Source organism: Heterodontus francisci, chromosome 6 (assembly GCF_036365525.1).
Source record: "Heterodontus francisci isolate sHetFra1 chromosome 6, sHetFra1.hap1, whole genome shotgun sequence".
In the NCBI taxonomy this organism is placed as follows: Eukaryota; Metazoa; Chordata; class Chondrichthyes; order Heterodontiformes; family Heterodontidae; genus Heterodontus; species Heterodontus francisci.
Window position 1 is genome coordinate 65,922,732 of NC_090376.1, and position 17,847 is coordinate 65,940,578.

The 17,847-nt window shown below is 42.3% G+C and overlaps 1 protein-coding gene across 3 annotated transcripts in view; it reads right to left on the reverse strand.

The window, feature by feature from the left end:
- The window catches only part of LOC137371359 (PC3-like endoprotease variant B), a 906,432-nt gene that overhangs the window by 547,702 nt on the left and 340,883 nt on the right, over window positions 1-17,847 (reverse strand). For all 3 annotated transcript variants that reach the window (XM_068033824.1, XM_068033825.1, XM_068033826.1), the window contains one exon: window positions 8,614-8,731. In XM_068033824.1, coding sequence (XP_067889925.1) covers window positions 8,614-8,731 — 118 coding nt within the window. The remainder of the gene's footprint in view (window positions 1-8,613; window positions 8,732-17,847) is intronic.

Below are 17,847 nucleotides of genomic sequence, written 5' to 3' on the forward strand. Positions count from 1 at the left end.
GCGGTGAGTAACTCACCCCCTGACTCCCCAATGCCTCTCCACCATCTACAAAGCACAGATCAGGAGTGTGATGGAATACTCTCCACTTGTCTGGATGGGTGCAGCTCCAACAACACTCGAGAAGCTTGACACCATCTAGGACAAAGCATCTCACTTGACTGGCACCCCATCCACCACCTTCAGCATTCACTCCCTTCACCAGTGACACAGAGTGGCAGCAGTGTGTACCATCTACAAGATGCACTACAGAAACTCACCGAGGCTCCTTCGACAGCACCTTCCAAACCCATAACCTCTATCATCTCGAAGGACAAGGACAGCAGAGGCACATCAATGCCATCACCTGCAAGTTCCCCTCCAAGCCACACACCATCCTGACTTGGAACTATATTGCCGTTCCTTCACTGTCACTGGGTCAAATTCCTGAAACTCCCTTCCTAACAGCACTGCTGTTGTCTCTACATCCCAAGGACTGCAGCGGTTCAAGAAGGCAACTCGCCACCACCTACTGAAGGGCAATTAGGGATGGGCAATAAATGCTGGCCTAGCCATTAACAGCCACATTCCACGAACGAAAGTATTTGTTTCTTAGCTCTAACCAAATAGATTCTGTCCTTGACCCCTCTCAGACACCCCCTCTCCCCAACACTGTAATATTTTCCTTAATCAATACTGCACCCCTCCTTCTTTCTTTCCTTCCCTATCTTTCCTGAACACCATGCATCCAGGAATATTTAGTAACCATACCTGCTCTTTTTAGAGCCAGGTCTCCGTTATCACCACAAAATCATATTTGCAGTGGCTCTCTACACCTGCAACTCACCAACCTTATTTGCCACATTCTGTGCATTTACATACATGCACAGTAAACTTAATTTAGACATTATTGCATTCCTTCTTACTCTGACCCCGCTTAATGCCTTACTATTTCTTATTCTAGTGCTATCTGTGTCTCTCAATTCTTTGTTCAGCTTATGGTAAAAGACAAGAAACTTATACCATTCCTGAACCTGTCTACCAAAGGTCTCCAAATTAATGCTAACTCATTCTTCCCTCATCCTTGCCAACTTGATCTCCATATACAATGTCTTAATTGTTTAAAAATATCCTTTCCACAATCCTTCACAACAACTTTACCCACCCCACGCTCCTTCATCTCAAATGCTGAAGCTTCATTCATTTTTCCTGTTGAACATTAATTTGTTAATTTTCCTCTGTAAATCTGTAGGTTCAGGTCCCACAGTAACATTAATATGCACTAACTGGTTTTCTATTCCTCACCAATACCAAGCAGTTCCTGTTGAAAAGTTTGTGTGCATGAATACTGGGTGAGGATAGGATCAGGCTTTTCATCAGTCACTAAGCTGCGATGGGTGGAATGACAAGTTAGGCAATGCACCAGTAAGTAGGCAATCATGGAACCCTACCTGAGAAAGAGTAAATACCTTCAGGGCAGAAGGAATAAAGGTTTGGGGGGAGGGGGGGGGAAGCATTGAAAATTAAACTAAAATTTGATCTGGAAACTTTTATACTCCTCCATACTAACCTATACATACTACTTTAACTTAGTTTAATAATCTACTTTTTGGTGTCTATCGTAGATATCTATTCAGTTTGCACAGCCCACGATCTCATAATACTGTTGATGGTTGTTAGATTGCAAGTAGTCATTATGAGGCAGGTCTACTTGTTTAAGACCTCAGTAATGCAATTTACTAATATTTATTTGAAATGTCACCCTCATCTAGTTCCACATGATCATTATCAAAGTTTTGCATTCTTATTTTGGAATTTGTTGTCTGATAGATGACATTTCAATAATTTCGAACAACCAACTTCTCAATTGAAACTTTCCTTTGTTCTATCTTATTGATATACAACTATAGTCAACTGTTTTACAAACTGTCCTTTCCTTTCCACCAAAGTTAAAAATACAAGAGTCTATTCCTACTTACTGTTCAGGCTCATTGATAGAGAATGGCCAATTGGATCAGAGAGCAGAAAACTTCAGGATTCGACATGAGTAGGCACCTTCAAGCTGGTCAATTTCAAGTTTTAGCTATTCAATGACAGATTGTTCTGGCTGGTCACCCGCACTTGAAGCAAAGAAGCGGCAGTTATTTTGAGTCGCAGGCTCATTAGCACTGAGCTGACAAGCTACAATGTGCCAAATGAGCATCCCAATGCAGCTTGTCACATTGAGACCTACCAATATCAAGCCACCCCCAGCCCACAGAAAGTTATCAGCAAGAGAGGTTGAGGGATGACCATAGCCCAGATTATTTTTGTGGGACCTGAAGTAGCACACCTGCTCCACCTGGTCCCACAAAAATATCAAACTTACCTTGGCTGTACCTCTTCTCGTCTATTACCTGTAGAAACATTGAAGTGTGCACAGGACACACTCTAACCATGGCTAACCTAGAATGGTAACTGGTATCTTAAGACCCTGATTTGACTATTGAAAGATGTCTACTGCTTGAAACAGGCAAACTCTTCAGGTGCTCTGGGGTAGGCCACTTTTAAAATGGCGCCAAAGGACATCATAGAGGTTAAGGCTGCAGACCCCATCTTGAGGCCATTACTGCCTCATTGATGCTAGGTGATACAAGTTAAAATCAATTCTGAGGTGAGAAAACTGGCGTAAATAAAAAGTAAAACAAAACAATTCAGTCTTCAAGTGGTGTGCTGACCACTAACCTATTAAAATCTTTTCTTTGCATTTTATAGAGCGTTAGTCTTCTTTATTCATTGCTCCTTTCTCTCATTTTAGTTTCCTTTTATTGGCTTTCTCTGCTTCTGTGATTTTCACACTTCGGTAAAGACACAATGTTTCTTGGTTCTTCTTGTTAAACATTAACAAACGTGGCTGCAGATTCTTGGGGACGAGGTAACAGATTTCAAACATGATCATTAAACTTGGCAAAATACTTTCGCACCACATGAGAGAAATACAAGCTGCATCAAAATCTGAATTTTTGGCATCCAGTCAAAAGTTTGAAAGCCGCACAGTGGAACACATTTATCAGCTCTGAAGACAAAGCTGACTCTGCGAGGACTCAGCTTGGATAACTGGCCACTGGAGAATCAGGATTTTACATAAAGATCCAAACTAAGTTAAACGTGTCCACAGCCTAATTGAATTTATTTTGGGGTCTAAAGCATTGAGAGTGACTCAAATGTTAGCGTATCATAATCCTATTTTCAGTAATGTTTTATGTATTGCAATGCTGACACTTTTACTACTTCACTATAAATCAGAAGAGGGAAATTTCTGCAATTTAAAAGGGCGCTGTTGCCATGGTTTGCAAATGTCTCATCATGTTTATATACAGGACTGATCGACAACACGATGAGGTCATCCCCATAGGTGACAGCATCAGGCTCCCGGAATTTAATTTTACATCAAGTTGAAAGTAAGAAAACACACCAACCATTAGAATCCTGGCAACTTCCAGTCTGATGTTGAAACAAACTTTAATTTTACAGTGATAAGACATCTCAGATGTCACATGTATCTTTATTATTGTAAATTAACTACACACTACCATAGTGAGTAATTTAAAAAAACAAAGCAAATCTATTTGCGCTGGCATTCTTTACTCTCTCCTGTTCTCCCTTCTATATTCGTGTAAACTTTACTTTCTAACTCATTTAAATATTTTTTAAGGAAAAAAGACTTGCATTTTTAGAGCACCTTTCACAACCTCGGGACACCCCAAAGCACTGTACAGTCAATTAAGTATTTTTGAAGTGTAGCCACGGTTGTAATGTAGGAAATGCAACAGCCTATTTGTGCACTGCAAGTTCCCAGTAACAGCAATATGCCTTTCTTTCATTAAAAAATAAATTTAGATATGTTTTCCTCTCATTTGATCTGACTATTTGAGGCTCTGCTGTCCAATTTAGACAAAGCACCCAGATCAGACCCAGTTTGACTTTAATTGACTGAAAGCTATTTCTAACAACCTCCTTTCCCTCCAAGAAAACCCTAACATTTTAAAGATTAGAATGATCATATATCTATAGCAATTAGTTCCAACAACACTCAAGATGTTCGACACCATCACGACAAAGCAGCCCGCTTGATTGGCACCCCATCCACCACTTTCAACATTCACTCCCTCCACCACCGACACACAGTGGCAGCAGTGTGTACCATCCACAAGATGCACTGCAGTAATGTACCAAGGCTTCTTAGACAGCAACTTCCAAACCTGTGACTACAACCACCTAGAAGGACAAGGGCAGCAGATGCATGGGACCACCACCACCTGCAAGTTCCCCTCCAAGCTACAGACCATCCTGACTTGGAACTATATTGCCGTTCCTTCACTGTCACTGGGTCAAAATCCTGGAACTCCCTCCCTAACAGCACTGTGGGTGTACCTACCCAACACAGACTGCAGCGGTTCAAGAAGGCAGCTCACCACCACCTTCTTAAGGGCAATAATTGCTGGCCTAGCCAACGATGCCCACATCCCATGAACAAATAATTTTTTTTAAAATCAGGTCAATCTCCTTCATTGTGGCTGTAGTCTACTTGTACCTGTACGAAGTAACTCACTTGTGAACAATCATAGGCTATAAACAACATTGTAAAAGTTTACACATTAGCAGTATTACCGTCTGCTACAACGCAAACTTGGTAGGGCAACCAACCAGGCACATTTGCACCACAATATTTGGACTGAGTCTGCCTACCTACTCCCTAGTGCAGAAACATTTCCCCTTTAAATTAATTAGATAGAGTGGGAAATGTCACCACAACCTTCTCAAAGGCAATTGGGAATGGGCAACAAATGACACCCAGAACCCATGAAAGAATAAAAGAAAATAATGGAGTATTTTTACTCTTTGGTAACATGGAACTTAGAAGATCAAAATATGATTGGGGAGAGTCAACACAGATTTATGAAAGAGAAATTGTGTTTAACCAACCTGTTAAAAATGTTATGATGTTGTAACTAGCAGGGTAGATAAGGGGGAACCAGTGGATGTAGTATATTTGGATTTAAAAAAAAGCATTCGCTAATTTGCGACATGAACGAAAACTACACAAAAATCAGGCTCATGGGATTGGGGATAATATATTAGTGTGGATTGAGGATTAGTTTACAGACAGAAAAGAGACTAGGAGCAAACGGATAATTTTTGGGTTGGGAGGCTGTAACCAGTGGGGTATCGCAAAGATCAGTGCTTGGGCCTCAGCTATTTACAATCTATGTCAGTGACTTAGATGAGGGAACTGAGTGTTATCTATCCAGTTTGCTGGTGATACAAAGTTAGGTGGGAAAGTAAGCTGTGAGGAGGATGCACAGAGACTGCAAAGGGATAAAGACAGGTTAATTGAGTGGGCAAAAACATGGTAAATGGAATATAATGTGGGGAAGTGTGAAGTTATCCACATTGGTAGGCAAGATCGAAAACCAGAATATTTATTAAATAGTGACAGACTAAGAAATGTTGGTATTCAGAGGGATTTAGGTGTCCTTGTACATAAATCACAGAAAGTTAACATACAGGTTCAGCAAGCAATTAGGAAAGCAAATGGTATGTTAACCTTAATTACAAAGGGATTGGAGAATAAGAGTAAAGAAGTCTTACTACAATCATGTAGGGCCTTGGTGAGGCCACACCTGGAGTACTGTGTACAGTTTTCATCTCCTTACCTAAGGAAGGATACATTTGCTTAGAGGGAGTGCAACAAAGCTTCACAGATACTCAGTTTTTGAGTACATTCAAGCAGAAATCGATAGATTTTTAGATACTAAGGGAATCAAAGTATATGGGGATGGTGCGGGAAGGTGGAGTTGAGGTAGATCAGTCATGATCTTATTGAATGGTGGAGCAGGCGTGAAGGGCCGAATAGCCTACCCTTTCTTCTATTTCTTATGTTCAACACAGGAAAGAAACATTAGTGGGTTCATTTATTTCTGTGTGCTCTTTTTAATGCCTTACTTAAACATTTATATAAATTACTGGCTGCTGCCCTTTTAAAATGTAGGGCATGATAAAAACATTAAAATAGTGCAGGCAGAAAGTTCGGGCATTCACGTAAGCTACGCATCTCAAGAAAATTCAGTAGAGCTACAGTTAAGATGCTCATGTCACAGTTCAGTGACTGCGGTTTCTCAGTCCTAGCCCTGGCTTACAATTGAACTTCCCAATATGTGCAATACGAGCTTTGCCAGCAACCAGCTGGATTGCTTGGTGGGACATCCCACCTCAAGAAAGAGTGACAAGTGATTTACATACTATGGAAAGCAAGTCTCTACCTTAATGAGATACAGAATAACACAGACAGGATGCATAGGGCTCTGTCGTCCTTTCCTCATCCTCCCTGCCCTATGACTATCCAGGGAGTTGAGATTTCATCAGGGGAATAAGGGCGTAAGACAAAATTCAAAGAAAATCTAACTGAAGCATGCATTAGTAGCAGAAAGTAAATTAAGTATTTTAATTGAAGAAGGAAGTAGTTTACTGTGACTAAAGGCAGCATTTTCCCTCCGGGGTGGGAAAGAGAGGTTGGGACTGTTTCCGGATCCTGAACGCTCCTCTGGGGGGAAACAAATGCTTGTGGTGATTTTTATGGGGGCGCCCCCTTAATTGTCATGGAGATGCTTCAAGATGGAGGCATCCTGTCTCCAAGTTTTTTACATTTAAACTAAAAACTGGATCTCGCAGCAGGCCACTACTGTGGGGGGTGGGTAGGAGGTGAGCCCCTCTACAGGGTGGCCTATGGCTGCTTCTGCACCCAAGCAGGCAGGGAGGACCTTTATACCCGATAGGAGCACTGGCCCCCTGGCCTGTCACTGGGAAGCTGCCTTCAGGCTCCTAAACCGGCCCTGCCACCTGCGGAAAACTGGAAGCCAATTGGAAAATCCCAGTCGATCTTCTTCAATTGGCCTGAAGTGGCTTTCGATGAGCCGGGCTGGGTAGCCCCGCTGCACCCAACCCGTTGCATCCCGCCTCCAAAAAAATGGCCTGAGGCGATATGGAGCTGGGGGCCCCACACATCAGCCAGTGGGGCTATTTTTAGCTCCCAGTCATTGCGGGGTCTGAAAATCCAGCCCCAAGTTTATATTAAGTTAGAAAAACTAGGGCAAACAAGTACAAGCCAAACTGTGATCACAACAAATTTTGAATGTGTTATTGTCAAGAAAACCCCATATGCCAAATGTGAAATATTAATTTCATCGATTGGAAACTTACATTAAATCTTTAATAGAAAAAATCCTACAGTTAACTTTTAAAAAAACTAGCAGCCTAGTTGGCCACTGCAATTTGCATCAGGAGACTGAACTGGAGACAAAAGACTAACAAGAACCCCAACCAGAACAATGCTTTGCTCACTGAGTAGATTATGCAGATAATCCTCGTTAGCCGGACAGTCAAAGTTATCTTGAGGCATTCATAAGTGGAGGCGTCCCTCCAGCGGATAAACAATGACAACCCCCCACCAAAGAGAGGTTTTGGGTTTTAGACTTTGGACCTCATTAAAAACAAAGGGGATTGAGAGAACCATGTGACTGTCTGTCCATCTCTGAAAAACTGGGAGTTTTGTTACACTCACAGAAGTCAAACTGTAACTGAGTGTGCAGCAGCACAGAAGGGTGCATACTTCCCTTTCTCTCTCTCTCTCCCGAAAACATCAAGTTTAAAAACCATCTGCGACTGTGGACCCTCCAAGCCTACAGACTGCTACAGCCAGAGACCAGGGGAAGAGAGTCACCTACCAATCTGCCTTCAAGAAAACCCTGAGCAATGCAGGCCAACCACAAAGTATATTTTGACCAGCTGAGGACTCCAAGAATACAGCTTCAGTGGAAGCGTACCAGATCATCCACTTCACAGACTGTGTTTTAAGTTCCATTTATTCTGGACTTTAATCTAACCACCAAATCTTTTTTTCCCTCTGTAATCTATTTGTGTGTGTGAGATTCTCGTGTGAATGTATGCATGAATGTGTAATGTATTTTTATTATTTTAAATCACGTTTAGATTGTTAAGTACAATAAACTTACCTCTTTCTTGTTTAAACTCAAGACAACCTGTCCGATTGGTTCTTTCAAGATCACAGTAAAGGAAAAAGGTAAAACACTCACAGAAGTGGTCAGCACAACCACTGTCTAAAAGGAATAAACCCTGTTGCAGTCAAATAAGAGGAAGGGCAAGAGGGGAGCCTGAGATCGCCCCCCTCCTCACCTGGCCGTAACAGTTATGTATAAAGATTAGAAATGTATAACAGCATTCTGGAATTCTGGTGAAAGACACTGATTAAAAATATTGATTCAGGACACTGGGGAAAATAAAAGACTAAGGGTTTGGGCACAAACCCAAGATTCCTTGATGCTTAGTTGAAGCTACAGTCAAGATACGGATTACACAGTAAAAATATACAGACATTAAATGCTGCTAAAAATTTGCAAGTACATCAGATAAATTGCAAAACCAGAATCAGATCAATGCTACTACAACAGCATATTGTTACCTTTGCGATAGTGTAACAGAGGCTGAGTTTAAAAATGTGGATGCCAGATCCCTGATGCCTGCTATGATGGTGAATTATATCATATAGTTTTACACTGCATTTTGTTATTTATTACTTACCTGCTGTTTGAAAGAATAAGCTGGTTCTGTAGTCTTTGGAAAGGAGTGGAAGATCAGGTAAAACAGCTTTGTCTCGTTTTTCCACTTCATGAATGTCTTGTTGTTCTGCCCACTTTACCTAAATGAAAGAATTAATGCCTAAAATTAGGATACAGTTGAAAACATATCATAATTTTACTATTTCATGACCAAGTTTATGTTATTAATTTGGGATGCTATTAAACAAGAACACACCCAACATATCCCATCCTTATATTTCATAAACATAATAACCACATTTCAAATTTAAAATAAAACTAAATTCTACAGTAAATTTGTAACCTGTATATTTTTACTACGTTATATAACATCTCCAGCAAATTATTAAACACCTCTCCACCAATCAGAGTGTTCTATTTTGGGAGCTCAGGTACCTTTTGGTACCATTGAGAACAGCCAATCTTCAGCCACAGTCACAGAGCCCTCTAGTGATGTCACAAGGAAATTGTTTTAAACAATAGCTTTTGAAGCAACCAATATTATTGGCCCAGCAACAGAACTGTATTCCTCAACATTAACTTAGCTGATGTTATGTTTCCTGTTTTCTTTAAATGAATGGCATTTTTGTTTAACAAGATAAATTTTAAAGTTTGTGTTTTTTTGTCTTTAGACAATCATATTTATAAAATTCACATTTTCCTCCCCCACCCCATTATACTATTCTACTGAGTGCAATACTGTGGTACAGAACTGCTTACTCTGCAGCCACCTGACAGTGTTATTAAAATCCCCATATGGAAACAATGATGTGATGAAATGCAGAGCTGACATTCTGGACCCAGCTTTATAATGTTTTCTGGATCCCATATTAAGTTAAAATAATGACAGTGCCTGCCCACCTTGACCTAAAATGGCTCCTACACATCATAGCAGTGGAATCGATGTGTTACCTGACAAACACCTAACCTGAATTATAATAAACTCGCCACATGGTACCGATTCTTTTGACATTCCACAGTAACCGAAGGAATATGAAATAGAAACAAACAATGGGATCCAGGTATAAAAACAAGAAATGCTGGAACCACTCAGCAGGTCTGGCAGCATCTGTGTGCTTCTCTTTCCACAGATGCTGCCAGACCTGCTGAGCGGTTCCAGCATTTCTTGTTTTTATTTCAGATTTCCAGCATCCGCAGTATTTTGCTTTTATTTTAATAGAATCCAGGTGTTGCCCAATGATTGGCTGGCAGCTCAATGAGGCAGGACTTCCTCCCTCAAGTGGGTGGAAGTCCCACCTTGGAACAATTAAAGCCCGGCGACCTGTAAAATGCGGGTCGGATCTCCGGGCTGGGCGGATGCGGGTTTGCCACCGACTTTTACGTCGGTGGCCAGCTCTCGTCCGCCCGTCATAAAATCCAGCCCATTACCTCTGCTCCTCTCTCCACAGATGCTACAAGACCTGCTGAGTATTTCCAGCACTTTCTGTTTTTATTGCTGTAGAAGTTAGTTTTCTGTGTTTACAGAGACATATTACTGATTGCAGCAGTTATCACATGATCAGAAGAGCTGTCTTGTAAATAGCAGGCTGTATGCATGTCTTATATTAGAACATTCAGCATTGCTTGATATTAGTCTATTGGGCGGCAACTGGACATGGTTGGTGTCTTAGCATGTTATAATTTTCTGTTTCTGACAAGGTTTCAATAAATGTTTAACTCATACAATTAATGTCAAGCTGAGATACAGTGCGTCTGTTTATTTAATCAGTAGGATAAGGTTTCCATTGGATTTTTCTGTATGCTTTTAAGATAATCTGGATACAATTACATTTATCTCTCTAAGATTTACAAAATGTGCATGGTAGTGTGTAATGCTTTATTGACTGGAGCATTCAAACAGCAGTCAGGGTTAGACATTGATTTTTAATTATGACAAAGGCATGTGCTATGGTCAAATTTGGTTTGGGATTTGAAATATTTGGATTAATAACTGACACTTGTCCAGCAACTGACCTATTTACATGATGAGGCTTCCCATTAGACTCACTGGCCTACTGAATGTGAATCAAGTCCAGACAGATTAATTAGCTTAGACATTTCACAGAACAGCCTGAGTGCACACCCCTTGCAAAAACTGATTTTATATCAGGTACAAAACAGAAACATAATGCTGATGCCACTTATGTCTTATGCACAAAAATATAAAAAAATGCAAAGTTGTTTAACTGTCCACAGGGGGAAAAATATAACAAAATACGACAAAGGTGTCTTTTCAGAGCAGTTGGATAAACATTTTATATCAATGCCATCAGTTTGGGTTTCACACAATATAAAATGTGTAGTATGAGTTGAGTGTGAAGTTGCTGATCTGAATGGTATTCCAGCAAGTGGTGTGAGAACACTTGAGGATGTAGTCTGTGATTCAGCTTCATACCACATAACTTCTACCTTTGTGACATGAATCATAGCCCCACCTAAATTTATCCTTCGGTCCTTAAAGGTCGATTGCAGAAGACATTGGAGTACTTCAGTAATTTAACCCCTTCCCAAGATGTGTCACTTGTCATCTACACCATATGTGTCCTTTGAAGTGATGACCTGAGCTTGCAGGATTGATTTTCCACCTTTGCACTGTAAAGGGCACCCTGATGTAGTAAAGAATCAAACATTTCCAATAGTCTGTTAACCTTTAAGAAACTGAGAGCCTTGCTAAGCAAGAAGCTTTATTCAGTGGAGAGGTAGAGTTGCTAGAAAGAAGTACCATTTTCGACTTTTACAGACACGTATTTTATTCATCCACTGTGCATGCGTGTGTTCTGATGAACTAGAAATTGATGACAGCACTCTATCTAGTGCCAAAATAGATGCCGGCAAAGCACAAACTGCAATAATCACAAACCCTCCTATTCATTATTACTTAATTATATGCAATTATTATAAAATGACTGAATATTAACTCACACAGACTTTAAAGTGCTCATGTGCTACTTGTCAGTCTGTCATCCTAAGGCCATTCTAATCTTTTTTACTGAATAAACAACCATTAATAACAATGGTATGCAAATTTGGTATTTTGCATACATTCATCATGAAGCAAATATACCTGGACTTAAAGATTATTTGCTGGCCAGTTGAGCACCTGTAGTTTTCTAGTGTGTATGAATACAAAAACTACAGGAAGTGTTTACTCTAACTTGGATTTGTGACTGGAAAAAAAAATGAATCCATGGCCCACTTATCACTCGTTACAGCTGAAATGTTCATCATTTCTGCCTGCATTAGTAAACAAATCATGTATTTTTGTAGGAGAAGGCTGTCACAAATTTCAGGAACTAATTAAAGCACACAGGCACATCTTTCAAATGGGCTTCTTTCAGAAATGATCTAAGCATTGTTTCTCACTGCTGGACCACTGGGAGTTTTCTAGTAGAATGGCAGATGAGCTAGGTTATCAATCACTTGGAGTTCTATTAATTTTATCACAATTTTGATGGCTGCTGACATTAAATGACATGGATTTGGCCATAACAATCTCGAGGGTAACTCAACTTGTGTGTCTATTCAGATGCTAATCACATTTTGACCTTAAGAAAAGTCCAAAAAATATATATTTTTTTCCTATAGTGGAAATACCTGCATAGGCCACTTTACATTTTTTTTTGCTGGCTGATCTCCCTGCTTTTCTCACAGGCTCACTGCTGCAGCATCCCCTTGTAAGATTTCAATAAATGCTCTTGTACTGAATGATCCAAAATAATGCTGACACCAGCTTTCAGTGAGATGAAGAGAAGAGAATGTGTGATGAAGACGTTTCAAGGACACCCACACTATGTAATAGCTATCTCTCCAGGTCAGTCAGTGCTTCAGATTGCTTAATTACTGCAAACTCATGCAGGTAGCTGTGATGAACACATGGAAAACCATTAGGTGGTCTAACTTATTGTTTAATTACTAAAAGAGAAGATTAAATATTTAAAACTGAAGTTCTCGGGTCAACACATTTTTGTCTGTATATTTAGGTTTACAGCTAGAATATGTAATAGTTTTTCAAGACAATGTTGTCATTTATATTCATTGGCTCCTGGCTGGACCAGCCCAGAATAACTGGAATCTAAACATAAAGTGAACATTAGGAACATTGCTGCTTTTCATGCAAGAAATTGGTGTCTTTACAACAGCTTGATGCTTTTCTTCCATTACTGGTCTGAATCAAAATGCTAGTACAAGTATGGGACGGGGGTGGGGGGAAGGAGGCTGTCCATTTTGTACTTAACACCATCTATTTTGCTCAGATTAGAGAATGAAGGAAAATATACCCAATGGTGTTTCATTTTAAATATTGGAAATATTGGTCATAACAGTCACGCATCGATTCTGTAACACAAAGAGAATTTATTCTGGTACCTTTTACCCAACCAATCAATGTGATAGCGCACACACAAGAATAGATATCTGCCTTTACCTGATAATGGGAGTTCCATGATGGCAACAACTCATGCTCGCTTGAAATTTCTATTTCATCCAACAGCAAGTATTAATCTACTTTGTTTATGCCATGTTTGTGAATAATGATTATTACTAAATTTTACACTCATGAGAAGTGCAGTGATAAAAATACAGAACCAAACTGAAGAGAAATAAAATAATTGACTCTTCCTTTAAAAAGTGGACAATGTGCTACAAAATGGCTGCCGAAGGTTGGGCTGTATATTCAAACTGCCTCACTGTCCGTTAAGGATAAAAGGATACACACCAGGCTAGGAGGTGTCAATTACACCCATCCTGAAACCATCAAGAGACACTCCTGAATTGAATGGGTTCTTCTGAAACAAACAAGGTGTGAAGTAGTCACATCCTGGGCAATTGTGTAGTCACGACAGGGAGGGAGCATGTGTTTCCTAACAGAGGCTAATGTGAAAGTTTTTTTTACTTTAAAAGGTAGATCTCTGGAGAGAGAGAGGGAGAGAGATCACATGATGGTGGAAAGGGGTTGAAGGGCAAAGATATTAAAGTTTGGGGGTGAAAGGTTGGGACTGGCAAAAAAGTTTTATCGGGGGGTGGAGAGGGAAATAAATAACCTGTTTGGTCATTGGATTGGTGGAAAAGGGGCTTCAATTTTTCATTGACTGTTGAAATTTAAACGCAACGTGCAGTTCTCTTAAACAATTTAAATGACCTGTCAGGGCTTGAAACCCTTTAAAAATGGCACTGGTGCCTGCGCAGTGGCACCAGATGCCGTTGACGGGGACAAAGCGCCGTGCACTTTTTGAAACTCGCCACTGGAGCTGTAAAAATTCATCCCCTTGAAGGCATGACATCAGGTGAGACACAGTACAGCATTGAGGAAGTGCAAATGGTGGTGGTAGGAGAGGAGCAGGACTCTGAGTCTGGGTGCATGCCATTGATAATGTCCCATACCTTGGAGAAACCTGTGCACAGTAAAAGTACAGTGTTCCTATCATGCTGTCAGTTGTTTTCTGGGAGGAAAGTGGAGCAGTTATCCCTGAAAATCAAGGCATTTGTCACCAACGTTATGGATCACTGGAGTGCTGTTGCTTGAAAGGTACCAGTTGTACTGAAGTTCCAGGCAGTCTTCTCTTCTTCTTCATTGGCCTCCTTGTCTCGAGACACAATGGGTAAACGCCTAGAGGTGGTCAGTGGTTTGTGGCACAGCGCCTGGAGTGGCTATAAAGGCCAATTCTAGAGCGACAGACTCTTCCACAGGTGCTGTAGATAAAATTGGTTGCCGGGGCTGTTACACAGTTGGCTCTATCCTTGCGCTTCTGTCTTTTTTCCTGCCAACTGCGAAGTCTCTTTAGCCCCGCCTTTATGGCTGTCCGCCAGCTCTGGCGATCACTGGCAACTGACTCCCACGACTTGTGGTCAATGGCACAGGACTTCATGTTGCGTTTGCTGACGTCCTTAAAGAAGAGATATGGACGGCCGGTGGGTCTGATACCAGTGACGAGCTCACTGTACAATGTGTCCTTGGGGATCCTGCCATCTTCCATGCGGCTCATATGGCCAAGCCATCTCAAGCGCCGCTGGCTCCAGTAGGGTGTATAAGCTGGGGAAGTTGGCCGCCTCGAGAACTCTGCGTTGGAGATACGGTCCTGCCACCTGATGCCAAGGATTCTTCGGAGGCAGCGAAGATGGAATGAGTTGAGACATCGCTCTTGGCTGACATACATTGCCCAGGCCTCGCTGCCGTAGAGCAAGGTACTGAGCACACAGGCTTGAAACACTTGGACTTTTGTGTTCCGTGTCAGTGCGCCATTTTCCCACACCCTCTTGGCCAGTCTGGACATAGCAACAGACGCCCTTCCCATGTGCTTGTTGATTTCTGCATCGAGAGACAGGTTACTGGTGATAGTTGAGCCTAGGTAGGTGAACTCGTGAACCACTTCCAGAGCGTGGTCGCTCATATTAATGGATGGAGCATTTCTGACGTCCTGTCCCATGATGTTCGTTTTCTCGAGGCAGATAGTTAGTTGCAGGCAGCCGCAATCCTGTCGATGAGTCTCTGCAGACACTCTTCTGTGTGGGATGTTAATGCAGCATCGTCAGCAAAGAGGAGTTCCCTGATGAGGACTTTCCGAACATTGGTCTTCGCTCTAAGATGGGCAAGGTTGAACAACCTGCCATCTGATCTTGTGTGGAGGAAAATTCCAACTTCTGAAGACTTGAACGCATGTGAGAGCAGCAGTGAGAAGAAGATCCCCAACAGTGTAGGTGTGAGAACACAGCCCTGTTTCACACGTCTCAGGATAGGAAAGGGGTCTAATGAGGCACCGCTATGCTGAATTGTGCCTTTCATATTGTCATGGATTGAGGTGATGATACTTAGTAGCTTTGGTGGACATCCGATCTTTGTTAATAATCTGAAGAGACCACGTCTGCTGACGAAGTCAAAGGCTTTGGTGAGATCTATGAAAGCAACGTAGAGGGGCATCGCTTGTTCGCAGCATTTCTCCTATAGCTGGCGAAGGGCGAACAGCATGTCAATGGTGGATCTCTGCTTGAAAGCTGCACTGTGCCTCAGGGTAGACACTCTCAGCCAGCTTCTGGAGTCTGTTGAAAACGACTCGAGCGAAGACTTTCTCCACTATGCTGAGCAGGGAGATTCCACAGTAGTTGTTGCAGTCACCCTTGTTCTTATGATATTGGCATCGTGCATGTCTTGTGGTACTGCTCCCTCATCCCAGCACAGGCAAAGCAGTTCATGGAGTGCTGAGAGTATAGTAGGCTTGGCACTCTTGATTATTTCAGGGGTAATGCTGTCCTTTCCAGGGGCTTTTCCACTGGCTAGAGAATCAATGGCATCACTGAGTTCCGATTTTGTTGGCTGTTCATCCAGCTCATCCATGACTGGCAGAGACTGGGCTGCATTGAGGGTGGTATCAGTGACAACATTTTACCTGGAGTACAGTTCTAGGTAGTGCTCCAGCAGCGGTCCATTTGCTGGCGTTGGTCAGTGATTGTTTCCCCTGATTTAGACTTGAGGGGGGCGATCTTCTTGATGGTTGGCCCAAAAGCTTTCTTAATGCCATCGTACATTCCTCTGATATTTCCGGTGTCGGAGGCCAACTGAATACGACTGCATAGGTGTTGCCAATCGTCATTTTCACAGTTCTTTGTGCAGCGCGTCTGGCTACTTTAAGTGCTACAGATGTTAACTTACTGGGGGCTTTCTTGTAGTTCAACATTGCAGTGCGCTTAACGGCTATGACAGGTTCCAGCTCTTCAAAGTGAGATTGAAACCAGTCTGCATTCTGCTTCTCATGTTTGCCAAAGGTGGTCATTGCTGAGTCATAGATGGCTTCTCTGATGTGGGCCCACTTCGTCTCTGCATCCCCTGCAGGAGTGTTTGGAAGGGCTTTTTCAAGTGAATTTAATGGGGCAATGGCCATGCCAGCATTTATTGCCCATCCCTAATTGCCCTTGAGAAGGTGGTGGTGAGCTGTCTTCTTGAACCGCTGCAGTCCCTGTGAGGTAGGTACACCCACAGTGCTGTTAGGAAAGGAGTTCCAGGATTTTGACCCAGCGACAGTGAAGGAATGGCGATATAGTTCCAACTCAGAATGGTGTGTGACTTGGACGGGAACTTGCAGGTGGTGATGTTCCCATGCATCTGCTGCTCTTGTCATTCGAGGTGGTAGAGGTCACGGGTTTGGAAGGTGATGTCTAAGGACCCTTGGTGCATTGCTGCAGTGCATCTTCAAGATGGTACTGCTGCCACTGTGCGTCGATGGTGGAGGGAGTGAATGTTTGTGGATGATGTGCCAATCAAGCGGGCTGCTTTGTTCTGGATGGTGTCTAGCTTCTTGAGTGTTATTGGAGCTGCACCCATCCAGGCAAGTGGAGAGTATTCCATCACACTCCTGATTTGTGCCTTGTAGATGTTGGACAGACTTTGGGGAGTCAGGAGGTGAGTTACTTGCCACAGGATTCCTAGCCTCTGACCTGCTCTTGTAGCCACGGTATTTATATGACTACTCCAGTTCAGTTTCTGGTTAATGGTAGCCCCTAGGATGTTGATAGTGGGGGATTCAGCGATGGAATGCCATTGAATGTCAAGGGGAGATGGTTAGATTCTCTCTTGTTGGAGATAGTCATTGCCTGGCACTTGTGTGGCGCAAATGTTACTTGTCATTTATCAGCCCAAGCCTGGATATTGTCCAGACCTTGCTGCATTTCTACACGGACTGCTTCAGTATTTGAGGAGTTGCAAATGGTGCTGAACATTGTGCAATCATCAGCGAACATCCCCTCTTCTGACCTTATGATTGAAGGAAGGTCATTGATGAAGCAGCTGAAGATGGTTGTGCCTAGGACACTACCCTGAGGATCTCCTGCAGTGATGTCCTGGAGCTGAGATGATTGACCTCCAACAACCACAACCATCTTCCTTTGTGCTAGGTATGACTCCAACCAGCAGAGAGTTCTCCCCTGATTCCCACTGACTCCAGTTTTGCTAGGGCTTCTTGATGTCATACTCAGTCAAATGCTGCATTGATGTCAAGGGCAGTCACTGTCTCCTCACATCTTGAGTTCAGCTCTTTTGTCCATGTTTGAACCAAGGCTGTAATGAGGTCAGGAGCCGAGTGGCCCTGGCGGAACCCAAACTGAGCATCATTGAGCAGATTATTGCTAAGCAAGTGCTGCTTGATGGCACTGTTGATGACACCTTCCATCACTTTACTGATGATTGAGAGGAGGCTGATGGAGCGGTAATTGGCCGGGTTGGTCTTGTCCT